Raw genomic sequence first — 26,609 nt, 5'->3', positions numbered from 1 at the left:
CCATGCAATACACATTTTATGTCTGTCAAATATAGCATAAGATTCAAGGCCTGTCAACCCAAAGGAATTATAAAATTACCAAATATTAGTATGCTAATTACATTCTCTTGATTCTAAACTTTCTTATTATCATACTTTTGTCTCAAATATTTGAGAGATCTCACAATTTTGCATTTTTCATCAAAACCACCCTCTTCAAGTACTATTTTTTTTTTTTTTTTTTTAGGGGGGGGGGGGTTATGTCTGTGACTTGACAATAAATATCACACTGATGACATAAAAATGCTTTCAAGTAATTTGCAAGCCTTGCTGTTTACACATGACTTTGACAGTTAGTGTATGAATGTTTACCTTTTCCAGATTCATGCTGGATTTCACAGCTTTTCTGATCTTTTTCTGGAACATAACTTGATCCACACCTAACAGTTGTAAAAGTAAAGTAGACAAACAAACAAACAAACAAAAACTTCCAATTAATTATACAAATGGATGCACAGGACGCTAAGGTAGCATGTTCATATTAAATTGCACAGTGAAAGTATTCAATTCTAACTTTCACACATCACATACATTGCAACTGCAGAGAAATCAATCTATATTCAGAACATCAATGTGATCTACAGTACATCTGTATATTGATTGGGTCTGATGGCAAAGAATATGATATTGACCAGATACAATCTATTATGACCAACTAATTCAATTCAAAAAGTAATTTTATATGTTTTCACTTAAAACAAGGTCCATTACTCCATGATTATCATTTCAATCTAGAATGTCACTTCACAAAATGTTTTCAGTTGAAACCAGGTCCATTACTCCATCATGATTAAACACACACACACACACACACACACACACACACACACACAAACAAACATATAACCAGGGCTCCACACTAACTTTTATTTTTGGTGGCCCAAAGGCATGGGCAAACATCCGACCCTTTTTGGTGGCCCGATCAGGCCACCAAATTATTCATTTCTGAAATTTTGGTGGCCCGACGTGCGTTTTTGGTGGCCCCGGGCCACCGTTAGTGTCGAGCCCTGATATAACATTATATAGATGATGACTGGCGGGGGAGGGAACATACCCAATGTTCCACCCGAAGGGTTTGAAATGCTATTGAGGGACTTATAGCCTCCCGAAATAGCATTTCAAACCCTGAGGGTAGAACGTTTGGTACATGTTTCTGACAACAAAAGTCATCATCTGTTATATCATATGGGTTAGTCAAATTATCACATTTTCATATGCATTACAATAATCGGTCATCTGCTTTTTCACATTGTATGGAATAGACAAATTTATCCTATCGATTGCGTGAAAAATATGATCGTTCAATCGTTTGGTATCGTTTGTCATTTGTTACGTGAAAATGTTTTCCCATGGGAGAACATTACAAAAATGTTCTGCCCATGGGCGAACATAACCAATGCGCTTCCATCACGTGACTGTGTTTAGCCAATCACTAACCGGTATTTGGCTAACCCATCTGATATATAAGACATAACATATACTTGTAGCATATAACATATAGCATATGATATATAACACGTTATAACCATGTTATAACAGGGTGCATCACTCTGACTCACTCAGCTGGTTTGGGTGATCTCCAGCCATGAGGTGAAAGCCAGCAGACTTTACCATTTGGCCAAAGGTAGATTTATCAACCAAAGGGACTGCCGTTTGAGGCTTTGCGGCACCAGAAGTTGTTTTCCGCTTTTTGGCTAAAATGGAGGAAATTCAGAGGAGTACAACATGAGGTACAATTGATCTGCTTCTAGATTGTGACATGAAATTTTCCTCACTGTATACATTCTACAACATGTTTACCAACATTCATACAAGCAAATGAAACATGATGTTCAATGCATCATGAAGTGGGAAGGTGACAAGCCCTTCAGCTACACCATGGAACACCCTTATTTTCATTTCATGAAAATGAACATTTCATGGCATGAAAAGGAAAATGAACATTTCATGAACATTTCATGGAAATAAGTGGCAGTGCTTGACTACCCTCCTCCCCCCCCCCCCAAAAAAAAACCAATCATTACTGGTTTTATGAGATATACATTGTCGTGTAGGTGGCTGAGGGGAAAGGAAAAGATGTGCTTGGCAGTGATTCTACACAGTTAAGAGCATAGGGCATTGTATACCTCAAGTTAAATAAGCCTACTTAACTCAACCTCCAAATCTACCAAAACAAACTCTTGCAGAAATAGTGATATCACAATAAACAAAAGCTAGAGGAATTACATATACTGATTTTCCTTTGGATGGTAAGCTTGTAGTTGCTTGATGTTTGTACACAGGATGTATAAACTTTGACCCATGAATAAACCAAATTTTATGTTCTTTTACACTACAGTAGCAAAGAAACCAAGAATCTGTGTGGCATCAAGAAATTTTCAGCAAAGAGTGGCTGTATTTGAGGGAAGGATGGCATAATCATCTTTGATAAAGATAAGATTCTTGGTAGATGGGTGGAATATGTTGGAGACTTGTTTGCTGATGATCCTCCGCCAAAAGCAGAGGTAACTGAATGTGAAGGCCCAGCCATTCTAGAATCAGAGGTTATAAATGCTTTGAAAGAGATGAGAAACAACAAGGCAGCAGGATTAGATGGGATCCAGGATGAAATGCTTAAAGCTTTGGATGATTATGGTGTTGCTCGGTTGACTCACTTATTGAACAGTATGAAACAGGATATCTTCCATCAGGCTTGCTGGAATCTGTGTTCATAACACTGCCCCAAAAACCCAAGGCAATGGAATGTGGTGACCTCAGAACTATCAGTCTCATGAGCCATATCATGAAGATCCTACTCAAGATCATTCTGAAGAGGAATCAGTTTGTGCTCAGTGAGAACTCTGGAGAAACCCAATTTGGCTTCAAGTCGGGGTCTGGGACACACAATGCCATATTTACTATGCGCATCATTACGGAGAAGTGCTTGGAAAAGGGAAAAGACCTCTATGTATGCTTCACTGATTATGCTAAGGCATTTGATAGAGTCCAGCACCAGAAAGTTTTCGAGTGTCTCCGCAATACCGGGATGGACAGTAAGGATCTGAGAGTGATTGCAAACCTGTACTGGAACCAAAGGGCATGTGTCAGGATTGACAATGAATTTTCCAATTATGCAGAAATCAAACGAGGTGTTCGTCAGGGATGCATCATGTCACCTAGTTTGTTTAATCTATACACAGAATACATTTTTAAAAGCACTGAAGGCATACCTGGCATTAACATTAGTGGAGTAATGATAAATAATCTGAGATATGCGGATGATACTGTGTAGCTAGCTGATAATGAACAAGACCTGCAAACAATCATTCAATGTCATATACTGCCAAAGTAAGGCATTTGGCTTGGACATGAATGTGAAAAAGACCAAAACTTGGGTAAACATCTCTATCAGCAACACTCTCCTGGAACAAGTCAGTGAATTCACATATTTAGGACAAAATGTTTATGAAGATGGGAAGAATGGTGGAGAAATTAGGAGAACAATTGGAATGGCTAAAACTAAGTATATCCAAATGAGTATAAAGTGTTAACATCAAGCAAGATATCTACTGCAACCAAGCTCAGATTAGTAAAATGTTATGTGCATTCAACTCTCCTTTACTGTTGTGAAACATGGACATTGTACTTGGATGATATGAAAAGGCTGGCTGCATTCGAGATGTGGATATTCAGATGCCTACATGTAGGCCGTATATCATGGTCAGACAGGAAAACAAATCAGTATGTTCTAGATCATCTGAATGTCACAAAAACCTTGATGAAAGACATTAAATCAAGAAAACTCAAATATTTTGGCCATGTTAAGAGACATAAGAACATCCAAAAAAAGTGTACTGGAAGGGATTATAGAAGGCAGAAGATGCAGAGGACGAAAGTGCAGTGTGTAGTGTAACAATTACATAAAGGAGTGGACAGGAAAGAGTGCGGCTGCATGTAGTAAGGCGACCATGAACAGAACAGAGTGGAGGTCCATAGTCGCCAACCTTTGGACTGAAGACGGCACTTAAGAAGAAGAACAAATATAATGCATTCATCACATTCCTTGTGGATGCTGTAACAAAAGTTAAGCTGTATGAGTAACAAGTTATTGTTTTCACTAGCTTCAAAATGAGCTTTGATACACAAAATTTTGAGACAGAAATATCATGACTCACCTGAATTTGTTAAGTTTGATGCTGCTGGAGTGTTGTTAGGCAGAGAATCTCTCTGGCGTTTCCCTTTTGCTTTTGGCATGATGAATACTGACCCAACTGCTAGTAAAAGACAAGAAAATATCAAAATGATGAAATATGAACAACACATCAGCCAAAATAAGTGGAGAATCATAGACAAACCATACAGGCCGTGAGTGTCAGCATTCCATAGAGAAAGCAAGATCAGCAGTGGAGCAAATATTAATAGCACTCACAATTCTACTCTATGGAATTACATGGATTACATATACCTTGAAAATCTTGTTGCTGGCAGTCTCAAATATTTTCAGATTTACTTGAATTAATAGTGTCTTATCCCAAAGTCAAGGAGAACATTGTGGCATTGGGGCAGCACACAAGACTTCTCAGCCAGTTTCCTCCACCTCTCCCTCTCCTCTGATTCTCTTTGTGTCTCTTTCAACCTTAGGCCTGTCCAGTCTTGTATGTTGTCTTCCCATCTCTTCTTTGGTCTTCTTCTTGCTCTTTTTCCTCTCACTTGGCCTTCAATTGTTTTAGCAAGCCCGTTGATGTCATTGTGAGCCTATACCATTATTACTGGTTTTAACATGTAGATCTAGGTCTATATGAAATGAGACAGGTCCACTGTTTCTTGCTCGTTGCCGTATTCATGACAACAGAATATCCTGTTCAAAATATTCTACAGTTCTGACAGCTGTAGCAATCTACTAAAGTAAAACCCTACTTCTCAACTGATGGGCCATGAACCTCTCTCAGATGGCCTGCGATGTCAGACAAAGAGGAAAAAAAAATAAAAAATTGAATTAGAGTCTACAGTATCTATTTGTATTCTAATTGGGCTTTGAAAAACTTCGAGCCAAAGTAAGCCACAGGTTGACAAAGGTTGAGAAGCCCCTTAGGTTATTAAAGCACATTTTCTTTTATTGCAAAAGGTGAGTTTTAGGGTTGCATAAATAAAATGCAAGGTCAAATAGAGATCTAGCGCCTAACCTATAGGAGGGCTAGTGAATTAATGTGAGGCAGTCCTCACAAATTTGAAAAAAAAAAAATGTTATGTTGTTATTGGTATCTCTACTCTAGTGAACAACTTTCACCAAAAAAAACAAAAGAACTTTCAAATCACCAAACAAGCGCATAGACATTGAAAAGTGTGAATCTGCAGTGGTGAATATGCTATTGCTAATGAGATGAGCATGACGAGGGAGTATTAGCGGAAGATCAGACAGACGTCACTGATATGCCCAACCATGGCATGTTTCGCTCGTTATGCGTACACTCACGAGTGAGATTTTGTTTTCCTTTTTCGTCCATCTCAGACCCCCCAAAAATTCGTGATCGTTTTGGGGATCTGAGAATAGATGTAGGCAGAGATCTTTTTACTTGCACAACTGCACAATGAGCACATACCGCATATATATATTAATACATGTACACTCAAAGAGCACACAAAGCACAAATTGCATCCACTGCCAGAAACACCACACCACAACCCCTCATCATGCTCATCCAGTTGCTGAACAGGCTTTGATGAGAAGCACCATAGAAGGAGAAGTAAAAAATGAGTTACCAAGAACAGACTTCACCTTCATACCTGTGGCTTAGCCTGACCAGACCGCTGTGCAAAGCACAGCGACAGCGGCTGCGTGTAGTTAACCTGTGGCTGTGCTGTGGTTAATACACACACAGTGCAAGGCAGATTCTAGTACAATTTCAAACAGCTTTATATACGTCTCTGCATGCAATAAGAGAAAGAGCAGTAGTCTTGACTGCCGAGGTGACCAGGTAGGTGACGTGAACCGAGATCGTCTCTCACCTCCCTGCTCAGCTCATTCTTTATCCTTTCACTACTGAACTGTTCCGGATAATCATGATAATTACAAAAATTTAGTACATGGTAGATATAGCTATACTCAGTAATATATTTATAGTTCTAACGTTAATTTCGGGACAGTTTACCGTCTATCAAGTAGGAGCAAAGCAGGAGGCCCGGCAGCGCGCGGCCCGGCAGGAGTTAAGTAGGCGTGGCGGCAGGGCCCAGGCGGCGCGGGATGATGATGATCGATGGGCAGGATACACTTGCACTAATGTATCCTATCAACCCACAATTTTATTTTGTACTCGTCTACGTCTCAAACGCCATGTAATTCAACAGATCGATGTTCGTTTGTATCAAAGAGCGTCTTGCTGTACTGTGTCCAAAGAGGTTCTATTACATATAGTACCTCTTTGACTGTGTCGAGAGATGAGGTCCGTTGATAAACGAGGGCATGCACCGCACTACAGGCGTTTAACACACGCACAGCGCACACGGTCACCCACCACCAAAGAGGTTACAACCTTCCTCTTTGACCACCACCCAAATGAGAAGCCAGCGCGCGCGCGCTGCATTGCAAATTTCCCGCTGGACGAGCCTGAAATAGACGTGACGTACATGTATTTTCCACTAAATTATGAAAATGCCAAAATATCGTGTTTTAACCTTATGATAAATACACACTTTAAAAGCGTAAATTAATTAATCATCTACTGGAAAGTTTAATTATTTTCCCCTCACACCGCCGGTTTCATAATCTCTCGTTGAAGAACACTATTAGTGGAACGATATTAGTTTACCACACTGAGTGAAAACACGAACACGAACGAAAATGGAGCTGAATTCTGAGGAGAAAAGAGGCGTCTTTGAGTGCTCTTTATGCAGTTTCACCTGTCCATATGACTACTATGGGAGGAAGCCAGGATTTCTCAAATCAATTGTGTAAGTGTCTATTAGTGAGATATGCAGAAAATGATGTTTTGCTCCACCACTGCACCCGGCATAGGTCACCTAATTACAAATTAAGGAAGGAAATGGTAGGTGTGCATGGTGTGCATTTCTACATGATTACCTAATAATTTATGTACTAAAAAATACCAGTGAGACGAAAGGGGAATCCCCGATCCCCGACTGGCTGCCTCCCTCTCGCCCTCGCGGCGGCGCGTGGCGCGGTGGTGGCAGTGGTGCCTGGTGGCTTTAATCAGGGAGGTGGAAGATCTCTTACCACCTTTCAGCTTTAATGGTCAATAATGTTATGCCTTGCTTATGTCAGTGGTAAGAGAGCAGAACGTCTAGAACTTCAGCAGGTTTGTTTTCCTTTTTTCTTGTCTGTACAGGGGTCGCACTCGCACTTAACTTTTTTTTAAACTAGCCAGGCGGACTACTTAGAATCAATTTTGAGACTGAAGCAATATTTTGGCTAGCCAGACGGACTAGTAACTTCAGAATTTTTCGATTTTTAGCTAGTTCGACGTGATTTCGGGTGGCCAATGGCCAGCGGACTATCGCCAATTTTGAACCCTGCGACAGTGGACAGTGAATATTAGATTGATACAATTTAGAGACTTCTTTGCTGCAAATTTGCTTACTTGTGAACATGCATGGTCATCACTACAGCTTGGCAGTCACATCATAAAACAAAAACAAAAAAAAAAACTCAGGGTAGCAAAGACTAGTAGAAGCTTTAATATGAACATTTATATAGGGAAATATTATGCAACCTGCTTGGGACCTCTGAAATTCCCTTATTGTACTGAATAGTTGTAATATAAGGGATAAAAACAAAAGAATATGGAAGGAATAGAACCTGCAAAATTAGTTCCTCATATCAATATCTTGTGATATCCAACTTTGTAAACTGTAGTAAGGAAATGCCACTGTATCTTGCTGATACTACTTCACATCCTATCCTTGCCAATGTTTCTCCATACCCAGACTTCTTGAAGAGGCCTATGTCATGAGGGATCCATTCACACCAGAGAATCGCCATTTGACTGTAGGAGGATGCTGCTCAGTGTGCAACAGGACAGTCTGTGTAGGCAAGGTCAGTTGAGCTCGTTTAGACATCTTTATAAGTAAGGTATATTCCTCACTGAATTATTGCCTTACTTGTACATCAAATCTGTTGATCAACATTGCAGCACCTACTACTTGTGAAATGAAATGAAAAATTAGGAGTGTGAAGTAATTTGTGTAAAAATGTAACCCACCGATATGAATGTATTTTCAGTGACAATCGTTCGTGTCTGGACAGTGAATATTAGACTGATACAATTTATTTGTAGAGTATTTACTGCTTGCTAGCTTTTAGATGTGGTCTTTAGCTTGGTAAGTCACTCTTTTGCTATGGTATGCTCCTTTGACCTATGAAGTTTTGGGTCTTAATACTGATTCTCCTCTCTCACAATGTAGTATTTTCTTCATTAGATGTCGTCACGTTTGAATTTTAGCTGCATTCATCTATTAGTATATATATACTGTTTGATCAGCATTTATTTGTGTTCATATTTATTTCCACTTTGAGTTTACAGAAGTATGAAACAAACATAACTAAGTTACAATGATTATTTCAATTATTACTATACAATATTTTGTCCTTATTTTATTTTTTTTAAATGTTATTCCTGAAATGAACATCAGTTCAAAATGTAATTCCTGAAAAAAAAAAAAAAAAAATGTCATTCCTGAAATAGCCTTCTCATTTGTTTCAACAATTTTTAGGACTGCAGTGTATTCTACACCAGGCGATTCTGTGTGGACTGTGTGACAAAAAACCTTGAGGAGTTTCCCAAGGAAATATGTCAGGTAGGTGAAATCATGTACGCATGGGTAAAGATATTACTTGTATTTGACACATAGGGTTACTGTTGTCACTAAAGGATTATGATAACATTATTAGTCTATGATAGATAGATAGTTGATAAGCATTTGTTGGATTCAGAAAATTTCCTATTAACACTTGCAAATGTCAGATTTTTGTAGTCATTGATATACATAATGATATGTCATGTAGTGTCACTATCAACATGGGAATGAGTGATTTATTACTACCTGTCTCAAATTCTACTCAGTCTGTTAAAAAAACATTTTTTTTTTCATTTTTTGGCATGGAAACAGTAGATAAAAAGAGATGATTGCACAAGAGCATTGATCATTACTTTTCTCTGTCATGGAACTCAAGAAGTATTAATTAAAATGGAATGCCATTGGTAGAGTCATATGGACAGTAGGTGTCATAATTTTGACAGCTTAATCAAGATAACAGGCAGGTGATTGTTGTTGCTCTCTTTGTGTTTTCATTACAGAATCTGTTGGCATCTTTGACTCATTGAAAGTAATATATATATCACATATTACTTCCAGTGAATGTTATTGTCATCCATTATTATCATGTATGCTTCCTGACTAGGATTTCTGCAAGAAAGACAAGGGATGACTGATTCCACATGTGATGTCATTCTGCTTGGTAAGAGTCATCTCACATTTTCATGCATGTACCTGGTACTTAGTGTACAGATGAAAACTGTTCTTTTATATGTCTGTAAGTCTATATGTAGTATGCCATTTAATTTGAGTTATTTATATATTGTATTATATTTATATTTATAACACATATTCCTAAATTGTGAGCCGTTGCAACAAAAGGATCCTAAAGTCTCTGATGGCTGAGCCGAGAAAATCAAGTTTGAAGTCAGATCATCAAAATCGGTTAAAACTCTCAGTTTTCTGTTTTTTGCATAATTTTGTAGTCTAATGTATCGTCTATCATCTGCCGAAATTTCGAAGCTAAATGGTCAAAGGAAAGGCAAGAAAATAGCATTTTTCTGGGCCATGATTTTCCGACTTTCAACATGTTCAACGGAACAGATACGTATCCGAAGATTTGGATTTAGCGCCGCAGCTAGACTCCGCCCCTAGCAACGAGGGAGTGATCTTATTGGTCAGTGCGTGGCATCCTGGTTACTGATTGGTCATGCATAGACCGCTGGTGCTAAGCTTGAATGAACATCGTTGAGGTTGCTAAGAGCATACCTTCTATTGTCAAGCGGTGAAGACTGTCTTGCCTCCCCTTGATCATGGTAGCGTCGGAAGGAACACTTTGAAGGCGGTTTTCTCGAAATCCTGATTTCCTAAACCACTCGATATGTGCTGATAAAATCATCAATATCTCCGCAACAGAGTCTTTTCATGAGTCGTGTTATATCTGAAATAAAAGTGGAAGAGCAAGGGAAATATATCCTGTCGTTTTCAGAAAATTGTCCTCCCCCGACTTTCGGATCCTTTTGTTGTAGTGGGTCACAATTTAAGATTTTCGTGAAAAACTGTTCGGTTTTCACCACAGTTTGCTTGGTTGTGGTAATCCTGTCAAGTTTCAAGTGTACTGAACGCAGTCCCAGGCATAATTTTTTTTTTATTTTCAGTGCGCTTGTAACAATTTTAAGCAGGGTGACGGTATTAGGACCCCTGATGAGGTGCGGGCACCTCACTATACATGGACATGGTAGACACACAAGAAATATACAATATCAACATCAATATCAGACATCAATATCAGAAGATACAAAAAACCTCAGACATCCATACTTGGAATAGAGCACAGATACAGGGCAATGAATCAGTAATGTTTACAAGCTCGATGACATGGAATTCTGAGATCCTGCCACTAATTCCTCAATGTCTTACATTGTTACTGTGCTACAGACTCTGTGAGGGAAGTTGTTCGGCAGCTATTGCTCCCAGAGATGGCTGAGATTCTAAAAAAGATGGACTGATAACCACAAGATGTTCTGACCCTAAGACGCCAGGCCTGTGGACGCAACATGAGCATGGAATAGAAGTTGGTCAGCCTGTCTGTATCATAGCTGTCAGGACGGACTGACAGTGTTTGGTATGGAAGAAATATTGTCATGCTTCTACGCCATCAAGGTCTCCTAGATAGATGGCATATAATATGGCAGACTAACCAGATTGAACCTTTTGTAGTCTGATGGATTGCACCACGAGATATATCCCTTTTAATCTGATGGTGAGCTAACTTCAAAATTTTCAACTTAACTGCAAAGGTAATGTCCTTTGCATAGCCTTTACACTTTATTTACAGTGGACTCCAATTATAACAAAGTCCTGGGGACCTACAGTTTTCTTTTGTTACATTGAAATTTCATTATAACCGAACAAACGAACAATAGAAATACATAGAGCTGATCGTGTTGCTGCCTGAATTTTTACTTCGTTGTTACCAGAATTGTGTTATAACCATGTTCATTATAATGGGATTGCACTGAATTGTCAAAAAGGAGACCAAGAAATAAAGTTACTTCTAAAACTCAAAGCAGCAGCAGCCCCATTATATTATTCTTTATGGACACGATGCTCAACATGTTTATTGCCATGTCAAAAGGAATGTAGTACTTGTAGTTAACCTTACCACTAGAGTTTGTGAAGGTTATTGATACTAAGCCCAAGTTTCTTATCACAGTGTAAGGTAATCCAACAATATTCTTTTCTGTTGCAGTCAGCTGTGCAAGAGATGGACATAGAGCTTTAGTAAAACAGTCTGAAGGAGTATTTTGGTTTTTAAGTCCAGTTAGTTTCAGGAATCACCAAATAACATGCAAGAAACCCATAAAACCCACCCTCCCCTTGATGATATATGCATGTCATTATCTTAATACCACCAGCTGTCACCGTAGCATCATACTTTGGATTACATTTCATTCATTTGATATCGAAATGGGACTGATGTATTTTCCCCTTGCAAGTTATGTACATGTATTGTATGCATCTGCAATATTCAGATATTCAAATTGCAGTCTTGCCCAGTAATTGCAAGTTGCATAATTGTTGATCTTTCACAAGAGAAAGTTATACCTGTGCACTCAGTTATTCTATAATTTGTATACAACTCTTGCTTCAATACATCTGATTTCATGTGAAGTCATTAGACAAATGTCTACACCCTGTGTACATTTCAGGCTTTTTCCAAAGCTGTAAGAAACATGTACCATACGTGAATATGGGATTGATATGAATGCTTCTAATGAATGTCAATTTTGATATTACTTTTTGTTCAAATGTAGATTGTGGTAGCTGCCTCAGTTTTGGCTGAGTTGTAATGAGTATTCACTGCAGCTTCTCAAATGTAAACAAGCTACAAGGGGGTTGATTCGAACACACTCCTTTAATAAACAAACAGTCACAACAATAAGTGCAGTTCCAATCCGTTTAATCAGCGTTTAACATAAATAGTCATAAGCGTTGTATACAAATTCCGCGGAAGAGCTTAATGAATCTGCAAATTTATTGCATTGATCAGAACATTAACGTGCATAAATGACATATAACTTGGGAATGTAATTATTGAATATCATATGAAGTGTAAACATGGAATATAATGTGCTAGTTGTGTGTCATATGGAGTGGAGTGGAGTGGTTCGCAGTTGTTTGACCTCTGGGTTTCCACAAATTCTCGGTATAAAGGTTCCAAACATGAAAAATGATGTTAGCCGTTGGACTTTTCTTTGTCTTAGTGATTTGGCTATAGTGAGGAGTTGGCATCTCCCACCAGCCTTGGGCTAATATGCATGCTTGCCCATGGTGTTATGCAATGAGCAAACTATTGCTATGTGGATTTGGCCTTGCTATGATAGGCTCGACCAACTGTAGGCCTATCTCACTTTGGGGGGACTATTACCAAGGGAAAGTATGAGCCTTGGACCAATTAGGTCTTCTCTGTGTCAACTGGATAATTTACAGAGACTCATAGTTTTAGTCTTTTAATTGCAGACCCATTTGATTCATGCTGCAACATACCGACCCCAATGAGCTAACTATTTAGATCATTCCTAAATTTAGCTAGCGGCATAAATATTAAATCTGATTGCATTAGTTCATTAATTCGTACCTCATCCCTAGCGTAAATGAAATTCAGTGAACATTGTAACATGCAGAAATATAACAATCTCAAGTACTATGATTCATACCACAAGGACTCTGTGTCAATTATACACTTCAATACACTTGATCAATTCTGTAAGCGATCAATTCTTGGATCCTTCTTCTAGCAGGTACAGTTTTACTACAGGCCTCCTAAAGTATTTGTGGCCAACTCTCACCTCCACCTGTCTCACTCTCCCATCCCTTCCTGGGAAACCTCCACAACCTGCCCCAAGGACCACTGTCCACATGAAAGGTTGTCGTCCACAACCAAGACCAAATCATCCTTGGCGAGATTTCTCTGGGGTCGAGTCCACCGTTGCCACTCTTGAAGGAGGGAGAGGTATTCCTTGCGCCATCTTCTCCAGAACACAGAGGCAATGTATTGTGTCTGGCGCCAGCGTCTCCTGCCATACTTGTCCTCTTTTGTGAAGGTCCCTGGCGTCGTATTTTGGTGTCTCTTCATCAGTAGCAGATGGTTGGGGATGAGTGGTTTGTCATCAGTGGCATCCATGGGGAGTTTGGTTAGTGGGCGTGAATTGAGAATCCACTCGATCTCTGTTAGAGTGGTACTGAGTATTTCTTCACACAGCACATGGTCACCTAGGAGACTTTGTAGGATCCGTTTGACGGAACGGATCATTCTCTCCCAGACGCCACCCATGTGGCTTGCTGTTGGTGGATTGAACGTCCATTCAGTCCTCTTGGGACACAGGAAGTTTTCAACCTTTTCATTGTTGAGAGATTGCAGGTTCTGTTTTAGCTCCTCCGCTCCTCAGAAGTTGGTTCTGTTGTCACTGTAGATCCGTTCAGGAGTCCCTCTCCTGCTCATGAATTGACGAAGGGCGTTAATGAAAGAATCTGTGTCAAGGGACTTTGACAGCTTGATATGTACCGCTTTCATCATCAGGCATGTGAAGATGCAGCTGTAACGCTTCACATGACTGTGCCCTTGTTTGATGTAGAGTGGTCCAAAGTAGTCTATCCCAGCATAGGTGAATGGTGCTTTGTCAGGGGTGACTCTAGTCTTTCATCAGGCAACTCCACCATCAGTTGGGTTGCCGGTTTGGCGTTCTGTCTCTTGCAGGATAGACACTTTCCTATTATGTGTCGGACTGCTGCTCCGCCTTTTTACCACCCAGTAATGCTCTCGAAGCGATGACCACGTTATTCCTGTGCCAGAGTGACCTAACAGACGGTGATGGTGTTCGATTATCAGTCACATGACATGATGACTGTGTGTTAGGATAATGGGATGCCTGGAGTTAAAGTTGGTGGGGTCTGTGCTGATGCGACCACCAACTCAAAGAACTCCATCCATTACTTGTGGATTTAGCTTCTCCAGTGTCTTGTTCCAGGACTTTCCTGTGAGCTCAGAGGGAAACTCCTCGCATTGCACCATCTGGATAATCGCTTTCTCTGCAGCACGTAGGTCTCTCAGCTTCAAGTTTCCTCTTGCTGTTTTTGGTTCTCTATTTGCCTTCTTTTGTAGGAACTCCTTGAACTATAGAATCCAAGCTACACCTCTCTTGGACATGTCCCACGAGGAGTATCTCATCAACAACTCGTATACGCTGTCAGGTGACATCACTGCATTCACGTTGGTCCTATTCTTTTGACCTCCACATCATTTTATGGGATGTCCTGCAGAACTTCAGGAGGGGATGGTCAGTTTTCTTCATCTTGCCACAGGAAGTTCAGACCCTTCAGCCAACGTGGATTTTTCACCATCTCCATTGCTGTCATGCCAGGGGATCCATCATCAGCTGGGTCAGATGCTGTGTCCACGCAACACCATTGTAATGATGTGGACGCATTGTGGATTTTAGCGATTCAATTTGCCACGAAGGTCTTAAATCGTCTGCTCTCATTCTGGATGTACTGTAACACCAACGTCAAGTCAGTCCAGTATGTTGTGTTCCTGACCTCGATTGCATCCAGTTTGTCCATTCCCTTTGTTCCTCTTCAGAGATTGGCTCATCCCATGATAGGCCTCTTCTACATAGTTGTTGAATCAGCACTTAAGCCGTGAAGACAAAGGACGTGCTACAAATCTTAGCGGGTCGTAGAGGGAGCTCGTAATGGAAAGGATGCCACGTCTTGTTGCAGGCTTCTCCTTCGCACAGACCTTGAATCCGAAAGCATCCATTTCAACATTCAGGCAACTCATCAAGTTCAAGACTTGTCACCGATGCTGCCCTGTGAGATTTCGCAGCGAAAACATCATGGTCATTGCTCAGCCACTTGGTGAGCCGGAAACCACCCTCTTGTAGCAGCTGCTTCAGGTCTTCCACCAGTTTCATTGCTGCCTCTTCGTCCTTCACTGACTTTAAACAATTGTCGACGTAGAAGTTCTTCTGTACTGTGTCGACTACAGGTCTGGTTGTACTCACTCTGGTGGTCTTTAGCTATCTTTCGAAGTGCAAATCCAGCACAGCTTGGAGAGGACGTTGCACCAAACAGGTGCACTTTCATCCTGTTCTCCTGTGGTTCTGATGCAAGATCCCCATTTTTCCACCAGAGGAACCATAACGCATCGCAGTCTCGTTTGGGGACCTTCACTTGGTGAAACATGGCTTCCACGTCACTCACCACTGCAATCAGTTCTTGTCTGAATCGCAGCAGTACTCCCACCAGGTTGTTTGTGAGGTCCGGTCCTTGCAAGAGTTCGTCATTGAGAGAAGTACCCTGGCATTTCGCCCCACAGTCAAAGACAAACCTGATCTTTTCAGGCTTCTGTGGATGAATGACAGCATGATGTGGGAGGTACTATATACCCGATGTAGGTTCCTCAGCATTCTTCTCTGACTGCTGATCTTCTTGTATCTGAGTTGACAGCTTTTCTGTGTACCCCTTTGTAACATAGTCTTCGATGGTTGCTGTGTACTTCAAGTGGAGCATGTCGTCCCTTTCAAGTTTTTTCTTCAGGTATCAGAGTCTTGCTTTTGCCAGATGTCAGTTCAGCAAACTTGGGGGATAGTGGCGCCATGGCAGACCAACCTCATAATGACCGTCAACAAAGGTAGCACTTTCCTTCATTATCTGCAGTGCGTGTCGGTCTTCAACAGAGTCAGCTATTTTCTCGTCCTCCAAGTACCCTCCATAATCCGACTCCCAGAACTGCTTGAGTTGATTCTGGAGAGAATCCTCTAGAAAGGTGAAAATGACGCTCACTGAAGATCTTTCCCCTGTTGATGTTGGTCCCATCAGCGTCCAGCCTAGAGGACGCCATATGGCGTAGGGTTCCTTCCTCTTTCCCCTTCTTTGCTCCATCACCCAGAATGCTTCTGGGGTGTCCCCACTGATTAGGAGCGTGATCTCTCTTTGGAAGGGAAGGTTATTCCCTTCAGATGATCCCATCTCTCGATGCTTTCTTTGTTTGGGATAAGGCTGTCCGAGATGGGCAACGTATCCACTGTCCAGACACATGGTAGATCAATTTCCTCTTTGCCAGTGAGACTTTGGATGGTGAAACCCACTTCGAGGCCATCCTTCTGGATGTGAGCCTCGTTGACCGTCATTAACTCAAACTTTCTCCTTTTCCCCTTGAGTCCAAGCTCATCAACCAGGCTTGCATCGCATAGGGACACGTTGCTCCTTTCATCAAGCAGCCCCCATGTCTCCACCATCTTGGCACCGGCATGGATTCTGACCGGTATGACCCGTAAGCACACCTTCTGCTGTGTGGACTTGCTGCTGTTTGAGTAGTTGTTACCCTTGGATTCTCCAGCTTGCTTTGGTTGTTCACCGGCCCCAATAATCACATGCTATTCTGATGATTTGGCACCATGATTCGTCATTGTGCTCGATTTCTGCCCTTGTGGCCCTTCATGACTGCTCTTTGAAACGTGGAATTGAAGGAGGATGTGGCGGGACATTTGCTTGAATCGCTGGCATGATGTCAAGCTGTGTGACTGAGAGCAGCATATGCACCTCCACTGCGATGCCTGTTTTGGTGATTGCCCTTGCATGGTTAGTGTTGTTCATTTGACACTACTCGTGAGCTTCATGCCATCCGTGGGGGTAGTCATCTTGCCGATGCCTATATTCTGACTGGACATGTTAGAGGAGAGCTGGGCACACTCTTCAATATAATCAGCCATCATCAAGAAGGTCGGTGACACCCTCTGTTTCATCATGGTGTGTGCTCGTTTTGCCCACTCCACCTGCATATATGCCTGGGAAGGAGCTGTTGGATCCGCAGCAGGTTATCTGAGCTGTCCGTATCAGCCCGGAATCCCATACGCGACAAGACCATCTCACATCGCCGCATGGCCCTGGTGAGGTCCCACAGAGCAGCTCCATTGTTGGGTCTTATTTGCTGACGACTCAGCACCTTCATCACGTGGGCAGTGGTCACCAGGAAGGGCTGCCCAAACTGGTCATGAAGGATTTCCCTGGCCTTTTTGTACCCCTCTAGACCTAGAAATGTGCAGTTCTCAATGCTATCTCTGGCCTTTCCTGCACAGAACTGTATTAGGTACATCAGTTTTACTTTATCATTGCCTGGTTTACATTCAATCATAGCATCGAACTTGTTAACAAAACTACAATATTCTAATGGATTGCCATCAAATTGGGTCAGTTCAGACTTGGGCATGTTGATGGCCAGATCAACAGCTGAGATAATATCAGGCAATGTAGAGTTATTCACGTTACGGTTTACAGGGGTAGGGCTTATATCAACATTTACCTGGGCATTTGACTGATAATTTGCATTCCAAACACTGGCATTAGGATTTACTTTCTTCTTTTGAATACATCTATGTTACGTACACTATGTACTCTGGAGGCACTCGCCTCACTGGCACAATTACCCTCAATTTCTTCTTGTAGAAATGGAGCCTCCACTTACGTCTGTTGCATTTCATTTGCCACCTCTACAGCAGCAAGTTCCTGCTCAAGTGTTATTTGAGCAATCTTGAGTTCTTGTATCCTTTTCATTTGTTTGAGCTTAAGTTTTGCCACTTCGGACTTGATCTTAGCATCTCTCAGTCTGGCACTGGATGTGGTGCTCGTTGAGCACTGGGATGACCTACTGCTCCTGGTCGTGGAAGACTGCAGTGACATGTCATCGTCGTCCCCGCCTTTGTCCAGTTGCGTCATCTTCTGCACACTCTCGTTGGCCTTCGCCATCCAGCCCGCCAGCCTGATGTCAAACTCTTCCTTCTTCCGCCTGGATTGGAATTCCTCTAGTGCAGATTCTGCTTCCTGGCCATTTAGCCGTGCATGATACTCCCCAAAGCATTCTTTATATGACTTGAAGGAGTTATCTAATTGGCCAGCCTTATTTACAACAGCCTCATAATTGTCCATGCTTAACATACAGCTTTCCAGTTCCTTGAACCTTCTTATAAGGCTGCCGGCATAAGCACAGCACGTCTGTTTGAGGGTCGTGACATTATCATCACCTTGGTCGTCATCACATTGGTTGTCATATCGCGAATTCAGTTCTCACTTTCTCACGAAGTAAACACTACAACACGTGAACTTTTGAACAAGAAATTGCAAACTAGAGAGCACAGATCGCAAACTAGAGTCCCGAATTGCGAACTAATGTAGCTTCTCAAACGTAAGCAAGCTACAGGGAGGTTGATCCAAACGCACTCCTTTAATAAACAGTCACAACAATAAGTGCAGTTCCAATCCGTTTAATCGTCCTTTAACGTAAATAGTCATAAGCGTCTTATACAAATTCCACGGAGGAGCTCAATGAATCTGCAAATTCATTGCATTGATCAGAACATTAACATGCGTAAATGACATATAACTTGGGAACGTAAAGGTTGAATATCATACGGAATGTAAACGTGGAATATAACGTGCTAGTTGGGTGTCATGTGGAGTGTGGAGTGGAGTGGTTCGCAATTGTTTGGTTTCCACAAATTCTTGGTATAAAGGTTCCAAACATGAAAGATGATGTTAGCCGTTGGACTTTCCTTTGTCTTAGTGATTTGGCTATGGTGAGGAGTTGGCATCTCCCACCAGCCTTGGGCTAATTTGCATGCTTGCCCAAGGTGTTATGCAATGAGCAAACTATTGCTCTGTGGATTTGGCCTTGCTAGGATAGGCTCAACCAACTGTAGGCCTGTCTCACTTTGGGGGGACCATTACCAGGGGAAAGTATGAGTCTTGGACCAATTGGGTCTTCTCTGCATCAACTGGATAATTTACAGAGAATCATAGTCTTAGTCTTTCAATTGCAGACCCATTTGATTCATGCCACAACATTCACCTCTGTCCGTGTCAGGACTAATGGGTGTCAGCAAAATCTTTCAGTTTAACTTATGTTTGAGACAAGTTGCAAACTTTTCTATGTAGGTGAATACTTGATTAAAGTCCTTCCATTTTGCAAGTTCAATCAGTTAGTAGATGTAATACGGTATTATGTTAAACAGTATAATCATCATGTGCATGTGTATCTCCTTCACAATCAAACACAATAAGGGAGTTCACGGTTGCGATTTGCGCATGTGCAAAATAAAGGTCAAATGAGAATGTTTGTGTATTTGCCATTGACTTTCAAACGAAAAGAATCCTCAGGCGAATGAGGATTTGGAATGTTAAGTTGTGTGTTTCACCTTGTTAGAACGCACAGGTGAAAGTGATTCATCAATAATGTTTAACAAAAGCTGCACACGCATTTCATTGACATTGATTACAAAGGTGGCATGCTTCAACAAAAAATGCTCTGTCACAGGTCCTTTCCATGATATTTGAAAGTCTGTGGTGTAGGGGTCAAATGAGACATGCGCTGACCATGAACTCCCTTATATTGTCTTATCAGATTTTAAGTGTATATATTTTTCTTTATTAAGGATGTAAAATGTACAGTCAGTTTGAGTGAAGCCTTTGTTTCAAAGCAATGTTAAGGCATTTGATTAGCATTTTGTACAGAGAAAGATACTGGGGCATGAGCAAGAATTATGTAGTTTATCCACAAGATCACGGAAAACTATACATAATCATCAAAATTCAAATTTCAAAAAGTTTTACAGCCACGAGAAGCTCAGATTTCATTATAAGGTGGACTCTCATTATAACAAAGTCCTCGGGACTAGCAATTTTCTTTCGTTATATTGAAATTTCGTTATAACAAAATAAATACACAATAAAAATACATAGAGTGAATGGATAATGTTGCGGTCTGAACTTTTACTTCATTGTAACCGGAATTTGTTATAACGTGTTTGTTAAAACATGAGTCCACTGTATTTTCAGAGTGTATATGTATTAGATATATATCATTTATCTCAGCTGCATGAAGTCTTTCATCCCTCTCTCTCTCTCTCTCTCTCTCTCATATTTGGGTTCAAACTACCATCCAGGATAACGCCACTTTTCGAAAAATGATGTAATTTACCTATATTTGTATTGCTTTTCCTTGGTGATTATTCTATTAAATGATTACATCGGTATCCAAATCTGCACTGTCGCGATCAGATTTCACAATGTAATAAAGTTTGTTCAAGAGGTACATGTAATGTTTTTCACAGGCATCTTTTACAATTATGATGTAACGAACACAACATACAGACACATACAATGTAATAAACAGTATTATAATCATTGCTGCCTCTACAGTACATTTCCAACCCAGGTCCTGGACGCATGAAATTTCCTGCGCCACCTGCTCATTTTATGATGCATCACAACTACATACCTGGTTCTCTTGAGCACAGTTTCTCTTCATAAACTAGTTAATGCTTATACATTTGTACATTATATTACCGATATTGCAATTTTAACCCACCCTCTACCAGTATCTATACAGTGATGTGTTGAGAACTATAAGTAATGTACCCATAAAATCTCCGACAATGTCAGTATGGAATATAACGATGGAAATAATTTTAAGCAAGCTGATTTGCCATACCTCCAAAAAACAAACAAACAAAACAAAACAGTAGTCGACAATCTTTACCCTGTCATTTTTCCTACACCCAAAACTGCATGAAATTTCGTCAAAACACAGTAAATATCCAGGATCAAGAATTATTACATTCTTTCTGTGCCTTCATATAGGTCGTTCTGAATTTATGCTGCTACAACGAAATTTTCAACATAACGAAACGAAACTGCCGGTTCCGAGGATTTCATTTTAACCAAAGTCGACTGTAAAGAGAAGAAACCATTGATAAATTAATATACATGTACAAGTATGTTTGTATGTTCTTTAGCTGCAACGGTCAGACGCAGCCTCCAGTTTGTTCTCTGATTATTTATAACGGAATTGTTACAGGAATGAATGCAGTCATCCAAAACCAAAATAGTGCAGTTCAACTTGGTCGTAATGCATAAAAAAAACTGCCATTTTTATCCATATGCTAAATTCCCACAACTAAATCTTCATAAGGCAGGAAATTATGTGTGCCGTTCAAAGGTTACATTTAAACAGAACACAAATTGATATAAACATAATATCTTTAGTCACAACATTGCTCACTCAGCCTTTGGTCATGATTGAGACTAAGGGCTGGATGTCTTCAAAGACTCAGTCTGTGGTAGCGCCCTCAATTGCCAGATATGTGTCAGTTATTTAAAACAACAACTCACAAGGCACGCGCATGAATTCCGAAGGATGCTAATGCCGAAAAGTTATGGCAGTCTGAAAAAAGATCGCCAAACCGACGTGGATGTTCGGAAACGTCGTCAGCTGTTCGCGGGTCAAAGAAAAATAAATTGTGGAAATCTTTTTTTCAGAATCCCTGGTCGTAACTTTGTTCTTGAAAGTGTAAGCTTTGTCATTATGCGCAAGACCAATTTAAAAGTGCGCGATGTTGGCAAAGTCTTCCTGAAACCTCGATCCCTACAGTTGGAGAATGTCTTGCGTTATTGTCCGGCGAAAACAGCGAAGTTCATTTCTCAACCAATTTTGGAACATAAGACATTCTTACGAATGTTTGGCGCATGTTTACCACTCGACGTGTGACTTCTAAGCACTTGACTGAGGTATCTATGCAAGAATGGTTTACGGCTCTACTATAGGGACGCATTCATTTGGACAATTCTCTAGTTAAACAAACGGAACTTTAGAAGTGTCACCAAAATTTGACTTTTCCTTTAGAGCAACAATATTTAGTATAAATCTTATAGGAAGTGGTCATCATCTCACTTGAATCCCTAATTCGTGTGATTTTGACCAATATCACAGCACTTGCGAGAACGTAATCTATATTGTGATTATCGGATTCTATTGAAACTAAGAATGTTATGCAAGTTACTTCAGGTTATTCTCTTTCCAAAGTCAGTATGGAGATGGAGTGACATTTTACTGTAAATGGCAACAGTTTAGGTATGCCAAACTTAGTCAAGATAACACTTACTTTTTGCTACACTGCAGCAACGAGAAATGCAAATACGAAATATAAAACGTACAAAAGTTCTTCTTACTTGCATGCCATGGCATTGCGTAGAGCCGTGCTTTCCAGACTTAAACAGCGTGATTTCGCATTGCGATCATTCAATTGCTCATACGAAATTTTGTCCCAATTTATCTATTTTGAGAGGTAAAGTAATCATATGTGCGATTAATGAAGCCGTTCCGTACCATTTCATATGACCGGCTCTTCGTCCGGCTCTTCGTTCATCTGACCGTACTTTTCAGATGCCCATTACACATCTCAAGAGACCGGGCATTTTCCTCTCTCGCTCCACGCCTAAGGAACTCCCTCCATTCTTTTCTCCGTGAAAATGACAATCTGGAACACTTCAGAGCTGCACTCAAGATTCACATTTTCGCCAGACATACACTTACTAACTCTCTTGGAAGAGTCTGCGACGTTGAATGTTTGTTTTGTTTTTGATGTTTTCTTTTTTAACAGATACATGTTGTGAGCCATCATCATCAACCCAGGCTTTGAGAAAAGGTGAAGCGTGTAATCTGGGCTAAATATTAACAGTATCACTTACCTTGAGTGCGTCTCAAAGAAGAAATGACAACCTGCCAGAATTTCTACCTCTCGTGAAAGTTTCATGAAAAGAAGACAAACAAGCGTATTCGGTCATCTTCATGCCCTGCTTGGTAATCATCTGTATAAATGGACACCATTACTCCCCGGATTTCATTAGTCTACAAAGCAAATCTGAGACACAAAGAACCCTCAAGTTATGCGTCTTGTATAGCATGGCGCTGTCACGAAGAATTATCCTCATAGCATTACCTGTTGTTAATCTACTGCTATCAGAAATGTACGCATTGAAGCAAATGTCAGGCGATTTTCCTTCAGGACAGACTAGTTTATATTGGTCTAACGATAGCAAAGCTTTAGTCACAACCAATATCGACAGGGTTGTTATTTCTACAAGCAAGAATGGGACCTGTGCAGTGAAAACAGATGAAGTGCACATTGCCGAAGTCATTAATGGCCAACATCCTGCAACAGCTCTTGGCAACGATTCCTCCAACAATTTGGAAGATACAAATGTTAGCAAAACTTATCAAACCAAACATGGCAATGCCAGCGTTTCTTACGATGAATATGAATTGGTTGGACACACATCATCAGCTAATGTCGAATCCCAAAGAATGGGTGGCAGAGGTAAGATTCGCACCAAGTCACCTCTGACTCAAAGAGGCAAATTGGATGCACATGATGGGTATCAAGCCACAAAACAACACGTCAAGATTGTCGAGTCAGCTCATCTCTCCACTCCGGTATCTTCTATAACTCTACTGCAGGAGGAGAAGGAGGACACCATGGACCCTTTCACTTTTCTCGTCACCCCTAGTAACTACACATCAGGGAAGTCATCGATGAGTAATACTACAGCTAATTCCACTGTATCACCTGAAAGGACAACGAAGAAAGACCTCGGCATTATGAATATTTTTAAACCAGGAACCAGAACCACCATCAGCACATCAATACAACCCTCTCCTTCCTGGACAGCTGAGTACAGACATGACAAGCGCCCCCTACAGGAATTACTGATTGCCTTACATCAGGTATATGGATTCAGATATATCAGTCATCAACTTATGAATTCATAGTGTGCATGTGTGTGTGTGTGTGTGTGTGTGTGTGTGCGTGTGCGTGTGTGTGAGAGAGAGAGCATATCGTTTATGGCATGAGAAGTGATGCATGGCGCGGAATGGAATGACGATGCTGCTTGTGATTATAAATGAACGTAATTATGTCGACGTCACCACTCCTTGTTCAGAGCATTTATTCTTTGAACAATATTTTTGTTTGCTATTATTATATGCAACAAGTTTGTCAAAAATGAACTTTTATAAGTCGCACACGTGACAAAATGGACGGTGGCTGTACGATATCCTTTCAGCCTCTATTCAGTGATCTGTATTAAACGTGTCGTCAGTGTTTTTACAATCTCAGAAAAGATTATGTAAGCCCCATTCACAGTCTTTTACAAGTATAAATTCGTCATTTCATTTCATTTATTTCATTCCTTCTTTCTTTTTCGTCAAACATAACACGAAATGAATCAGAAGATATAACATAGGCATGTATTCGACTTTACATGGTAGATAATGGTTAACAATTACGAAATTATACCTGCATACCGGCAAAATACAAAGTTATGTTTGGAGGGGAAAAAAAGAAAGAACTGAGAGGTTCACTGAAAAGCATGCTTGTAAATTGTTAACCACTCAAAGGATTCTTGTGAATACATTATTTTTTTTTATTTTTTTTTTTTTACAAAGACAGGAGAGAACAAGACAGTAGAAACACAACGACATTACATGACTTTACAGTAGGGTATACCATGACAGTAATAAAACACAAAAGAATAATGGAAAGAAAGGAGAGAAAGAAAACCAGGTGTGAAAGGAAATGAAAGGAAAAGCCAACACGCTGAACATCGGGATCAGAAGAGGGAATTGAGGTGTTTCAGCTCGATCAGCCGAGCAAAGTTTATACAAATAAGATAATGTGAAAAATACACAATGATGAGATCAATGATTGACGATGAACCCTTAGGCTGTAAAGACCAACTAAGTAATGAATCGTATATATCTTAATATGAGTTCAACAAAAAAAAAATAACTTACGCTTAAACGAATTCAAAGATAAAGAATTTTTTATATCACAACTTAAAGAATTCCAAAATCTAGGGCCAGTGTATATAAATGTATTTTGAGCCAATAACGTTCTCAGAAGGGGTAAATGAAACTCATTTGATCGCCTGGTGGGATAATTATGAAAAGATTGATTTCGTGGAAACATTGAATCAAAAATGCTGGGAAGTGCATTTGTGTTATAATTAAACATAAACTGACCCAGCTGAAAGAAAAACAAATCTTTGATTTTTAAAATCTTATATCTAACAAATAATGGATCTGCATGGGAACATGGAGAAACGCCACAAATAATACGAAGTGCCTTTTTTTGTAATAACAATAATCTATCTAATAAAGTTTGATGGGCACTACCCCATGCTAAGATTCCATAATTCAAATAAGGTAATATTAATGAAAAATACAACGTCAGCAAAGAAGACAACGGGATATGAGATTTAAGTCTATTAATAATACCAATGTTACGCGAAATTATTTTACTAATATTAATAATATGAGGCTTCCACGAAAGTTTATCGTCCACTGTAATACCGAGAAACTTTGTATGAGATACACGCTCTAAGTGAACGTCATCAAAGATGATATCTGTGCGTAAAACTTCTATAGACTTACTGAATAACATATACAGCTGTAGTTAGTTTTCTGAAGTTCAGTGATAATTTATTGGCTCTTATCCATTGAGTCACTGTTTTTAATTCAGAATTAACAGTATCGACAAGAGTGATTGGATTTTGGTGGGGGAAGAAAATATTTGAATCATCGGCAAAAAGTATAAAAGAAAGTATATCAGATGATCTACAAAAATCATTTATGTAAATGATGAAAAGTAAAGGTCCTAATATACTACCCTGAGGGACGCCACATTTAATAACTTCAAGACTAGAGCTGTGCTCGTTCAAAGATACATATTGTTTTCGGTTTTGCAGGTAACTCCTGAACCACTCCAAGGCCTTCCCTCGTATACCATAATGAGACAATTTATGAAGTAAAATTTCGTGATTAATTGTATCGAAGGCCTTATAGAAGTCCAGGAAGATACCAACAAGATGGGAATGGTCATCTATAGTATGTGCGGCGTTATCAATAAACTTCAAAAGAGCATGAATGGTGCTATGTTTTTGACGAAACCCAAATTGAGAATTCGTAAAAACATTATAATAATTAAGAAATTTAATGGTTCTTGTAAATATCAATTTTTCCAAAACCTTAGATAGGGATGAAAGTAGAGAAATAGGTCTATAATTACTTATATCAAAACTGTCTCCTTTTTTGAATAAAGGACACACCTTAGCAATTTTCATACAATCAGGAAAAACACCATGTATTATGGATTTATTAAAAATATGAGAAAGTGGATCAGCAATAGAAAATATAATTCCCTTTATGATAAAATTACTTATATCATCATAACCGGCACTTCGTTTATCATTCATTGCAGTAACAATGTCTATTATTTCATATTTCGTAGTTGGAGCTAAGAAAATAGAACTGGGATTGGATTGACCTAAAAATTTTGCAAAATGCGTATCGGACTGCGGTACTTCTTTTGCCAGATTCTCTCCAATCATTGAAAAATAAGAATTAAAAATATTTGCTATATCACCAG

At 40.0% G+C, this 26,609-nt stretch overlaps 4 protein-coding genes across 4 annotated transcripts in view; 1 reads left to right on the top strand and 3 right to left on the bottom strand.

The window, feature by feature from the left end:
• Nucleotides 1-4,272, bottom strand: part of LOC140245941 (Fanconi anemia group D2 protein-like) — a 46,909-nt gene extending 42,637 nt beyond the window's left edge. Inside the window, exons 1-3 of the mRNA XM_072325407.1 lie at nt 4,194-4,272; nt 1,599-1,733; nt 352-419 (exon numbers count right to left, since the gene is read on the bottom strand). Of these exons, the coding sequence (XP_072181508.1) occupies nt 352-419; nt 1,599-1,733; nt 4,194-4,272 (282 nt within the window). The remainder of the gene's footprint in view (nt 1-351; nt 420-1,598; nt 1,734-4,193) is intronic.
• A 2,567-nt stretch (nt 4,273-6,839) lies between these two features.
• LOC140246096 (cysteine-rich DPF motif domain-containing protein 1-like) lies at nt 6,840-12,499 on the top strand. The gene is made up of 5 exons (XM_072325545.1): nt 6,840-6,966; nt 7,960-8,068; nt 8,746-8,829; nt 9,434-9,490; nt 10,726-12,499. The coding sequence occupies exons 1-4, from the start codon at nt 6,857-6,859 to the stop codon at nt 9,458-9,460; spliced, it is 330 nt and encodes a 109-aa protein (XP_072181646.1). The 5' UTR covers nt 6,840-6,856; the 3' UTR covers nt 9,461-9,490; nt 10,726-12,499.
• Nucleotides 12,500-13,150: 651 nt separating this feature from the next.
• On the bottom strand, nt 13,151-14,362 carry LOC140245928 (uncharacterized). The gene is made up of 2 exons (XM_072325399.1): nt 14,285-14,362; nt 13,151-13,663 (listed from the first exon to the last, which is right to left on the bottom strand). The coding sequence occupies exons 1-2, from the start codon at nt 14,360-14,362 to the stop codon at nt 13,151-13,153; spliced, it is 591 nt and encodes a 196-aa protein (XP_072181500.1).
• Nucleotides 14,363-17,095: 2,733 nt separating this feature from the next.
• On the bottom strand, nt 17,096-17,560 carry LOC140245917 (uncharacterized). Its single transcript, XM_072325392.1, has one exon. It carries the CDS (start codon nt 17,558-17,560, stop codon nt 17,096-17,098), a length of 465 nt encoding a protein of 154 aa, XP_072181493.1.
• Nucleotides 17,561-26,609: the final 9,049 nt, after the last annotated feature.

Source organism: Diadema setosum, chromosome 2, assembly GCF_964275005.1.
Source record: "Diadema setosum chromosome 2, eeDiaSeto1, whole genome shotgun sequence".
NCBI lineage: Eukaryota > Metazoa > Echinodermata > Echinoidea > Diadematoida > Diadematidae > Diadema > Diadema setosum.
Note: the sequence above shows the minus strand (reverse complement) of the source record. Positions and strands in the feature narration are given on the sequence as shown.

Excerpts from the sequence above, each read along its gene's own strand:
- LOC140246096 (XM_072325545.1), top strand. The coding sequence starts at position 6,857 with ATGGAGCTGAATTCTGAGGAGAAAAGAGGCGTCTTTGAGTGCTCTTTA. Across the intron at positions 8,069-8,745 it reads GGACAGTCTGTGTAGGCAAG|GACTGCAGTGTATTCTACAC; the intron begins GTCAGTTGAGCT and ends AACAATTTTTAG. Across the intron at positions 8,830-9,433 it reads TTCCCAAGGAAATATGTCAG|GATTTCTGCAAGAAAGACAA; the intron begins GTAGGTGAAATC and ends CTTCCTGACTAG.
- LOC140245928 (XM_072325399.1), bottom strand. The coding sequence starts at position 14,362 with ATGGTGCAATGCGAGGAGTTTCCCTCTGAGCTCACAGGAAAGTCCTGG. Across the intron at positions 13,664-14,284 it reads TGGAGAAGCTAAATCCACAA|AGGACTGAATGGACGTTCAA; the intron begins GTAATGGATGGA and ends CTGTGTCCCAAG.
- LOC140245917 (XM_072325392.1), bottom strand. The coding sequence starts at position 17,560 with ATGCCCAAGTCTGAACTGACCCAATTTGATGGCAATCCATTAGAATAT.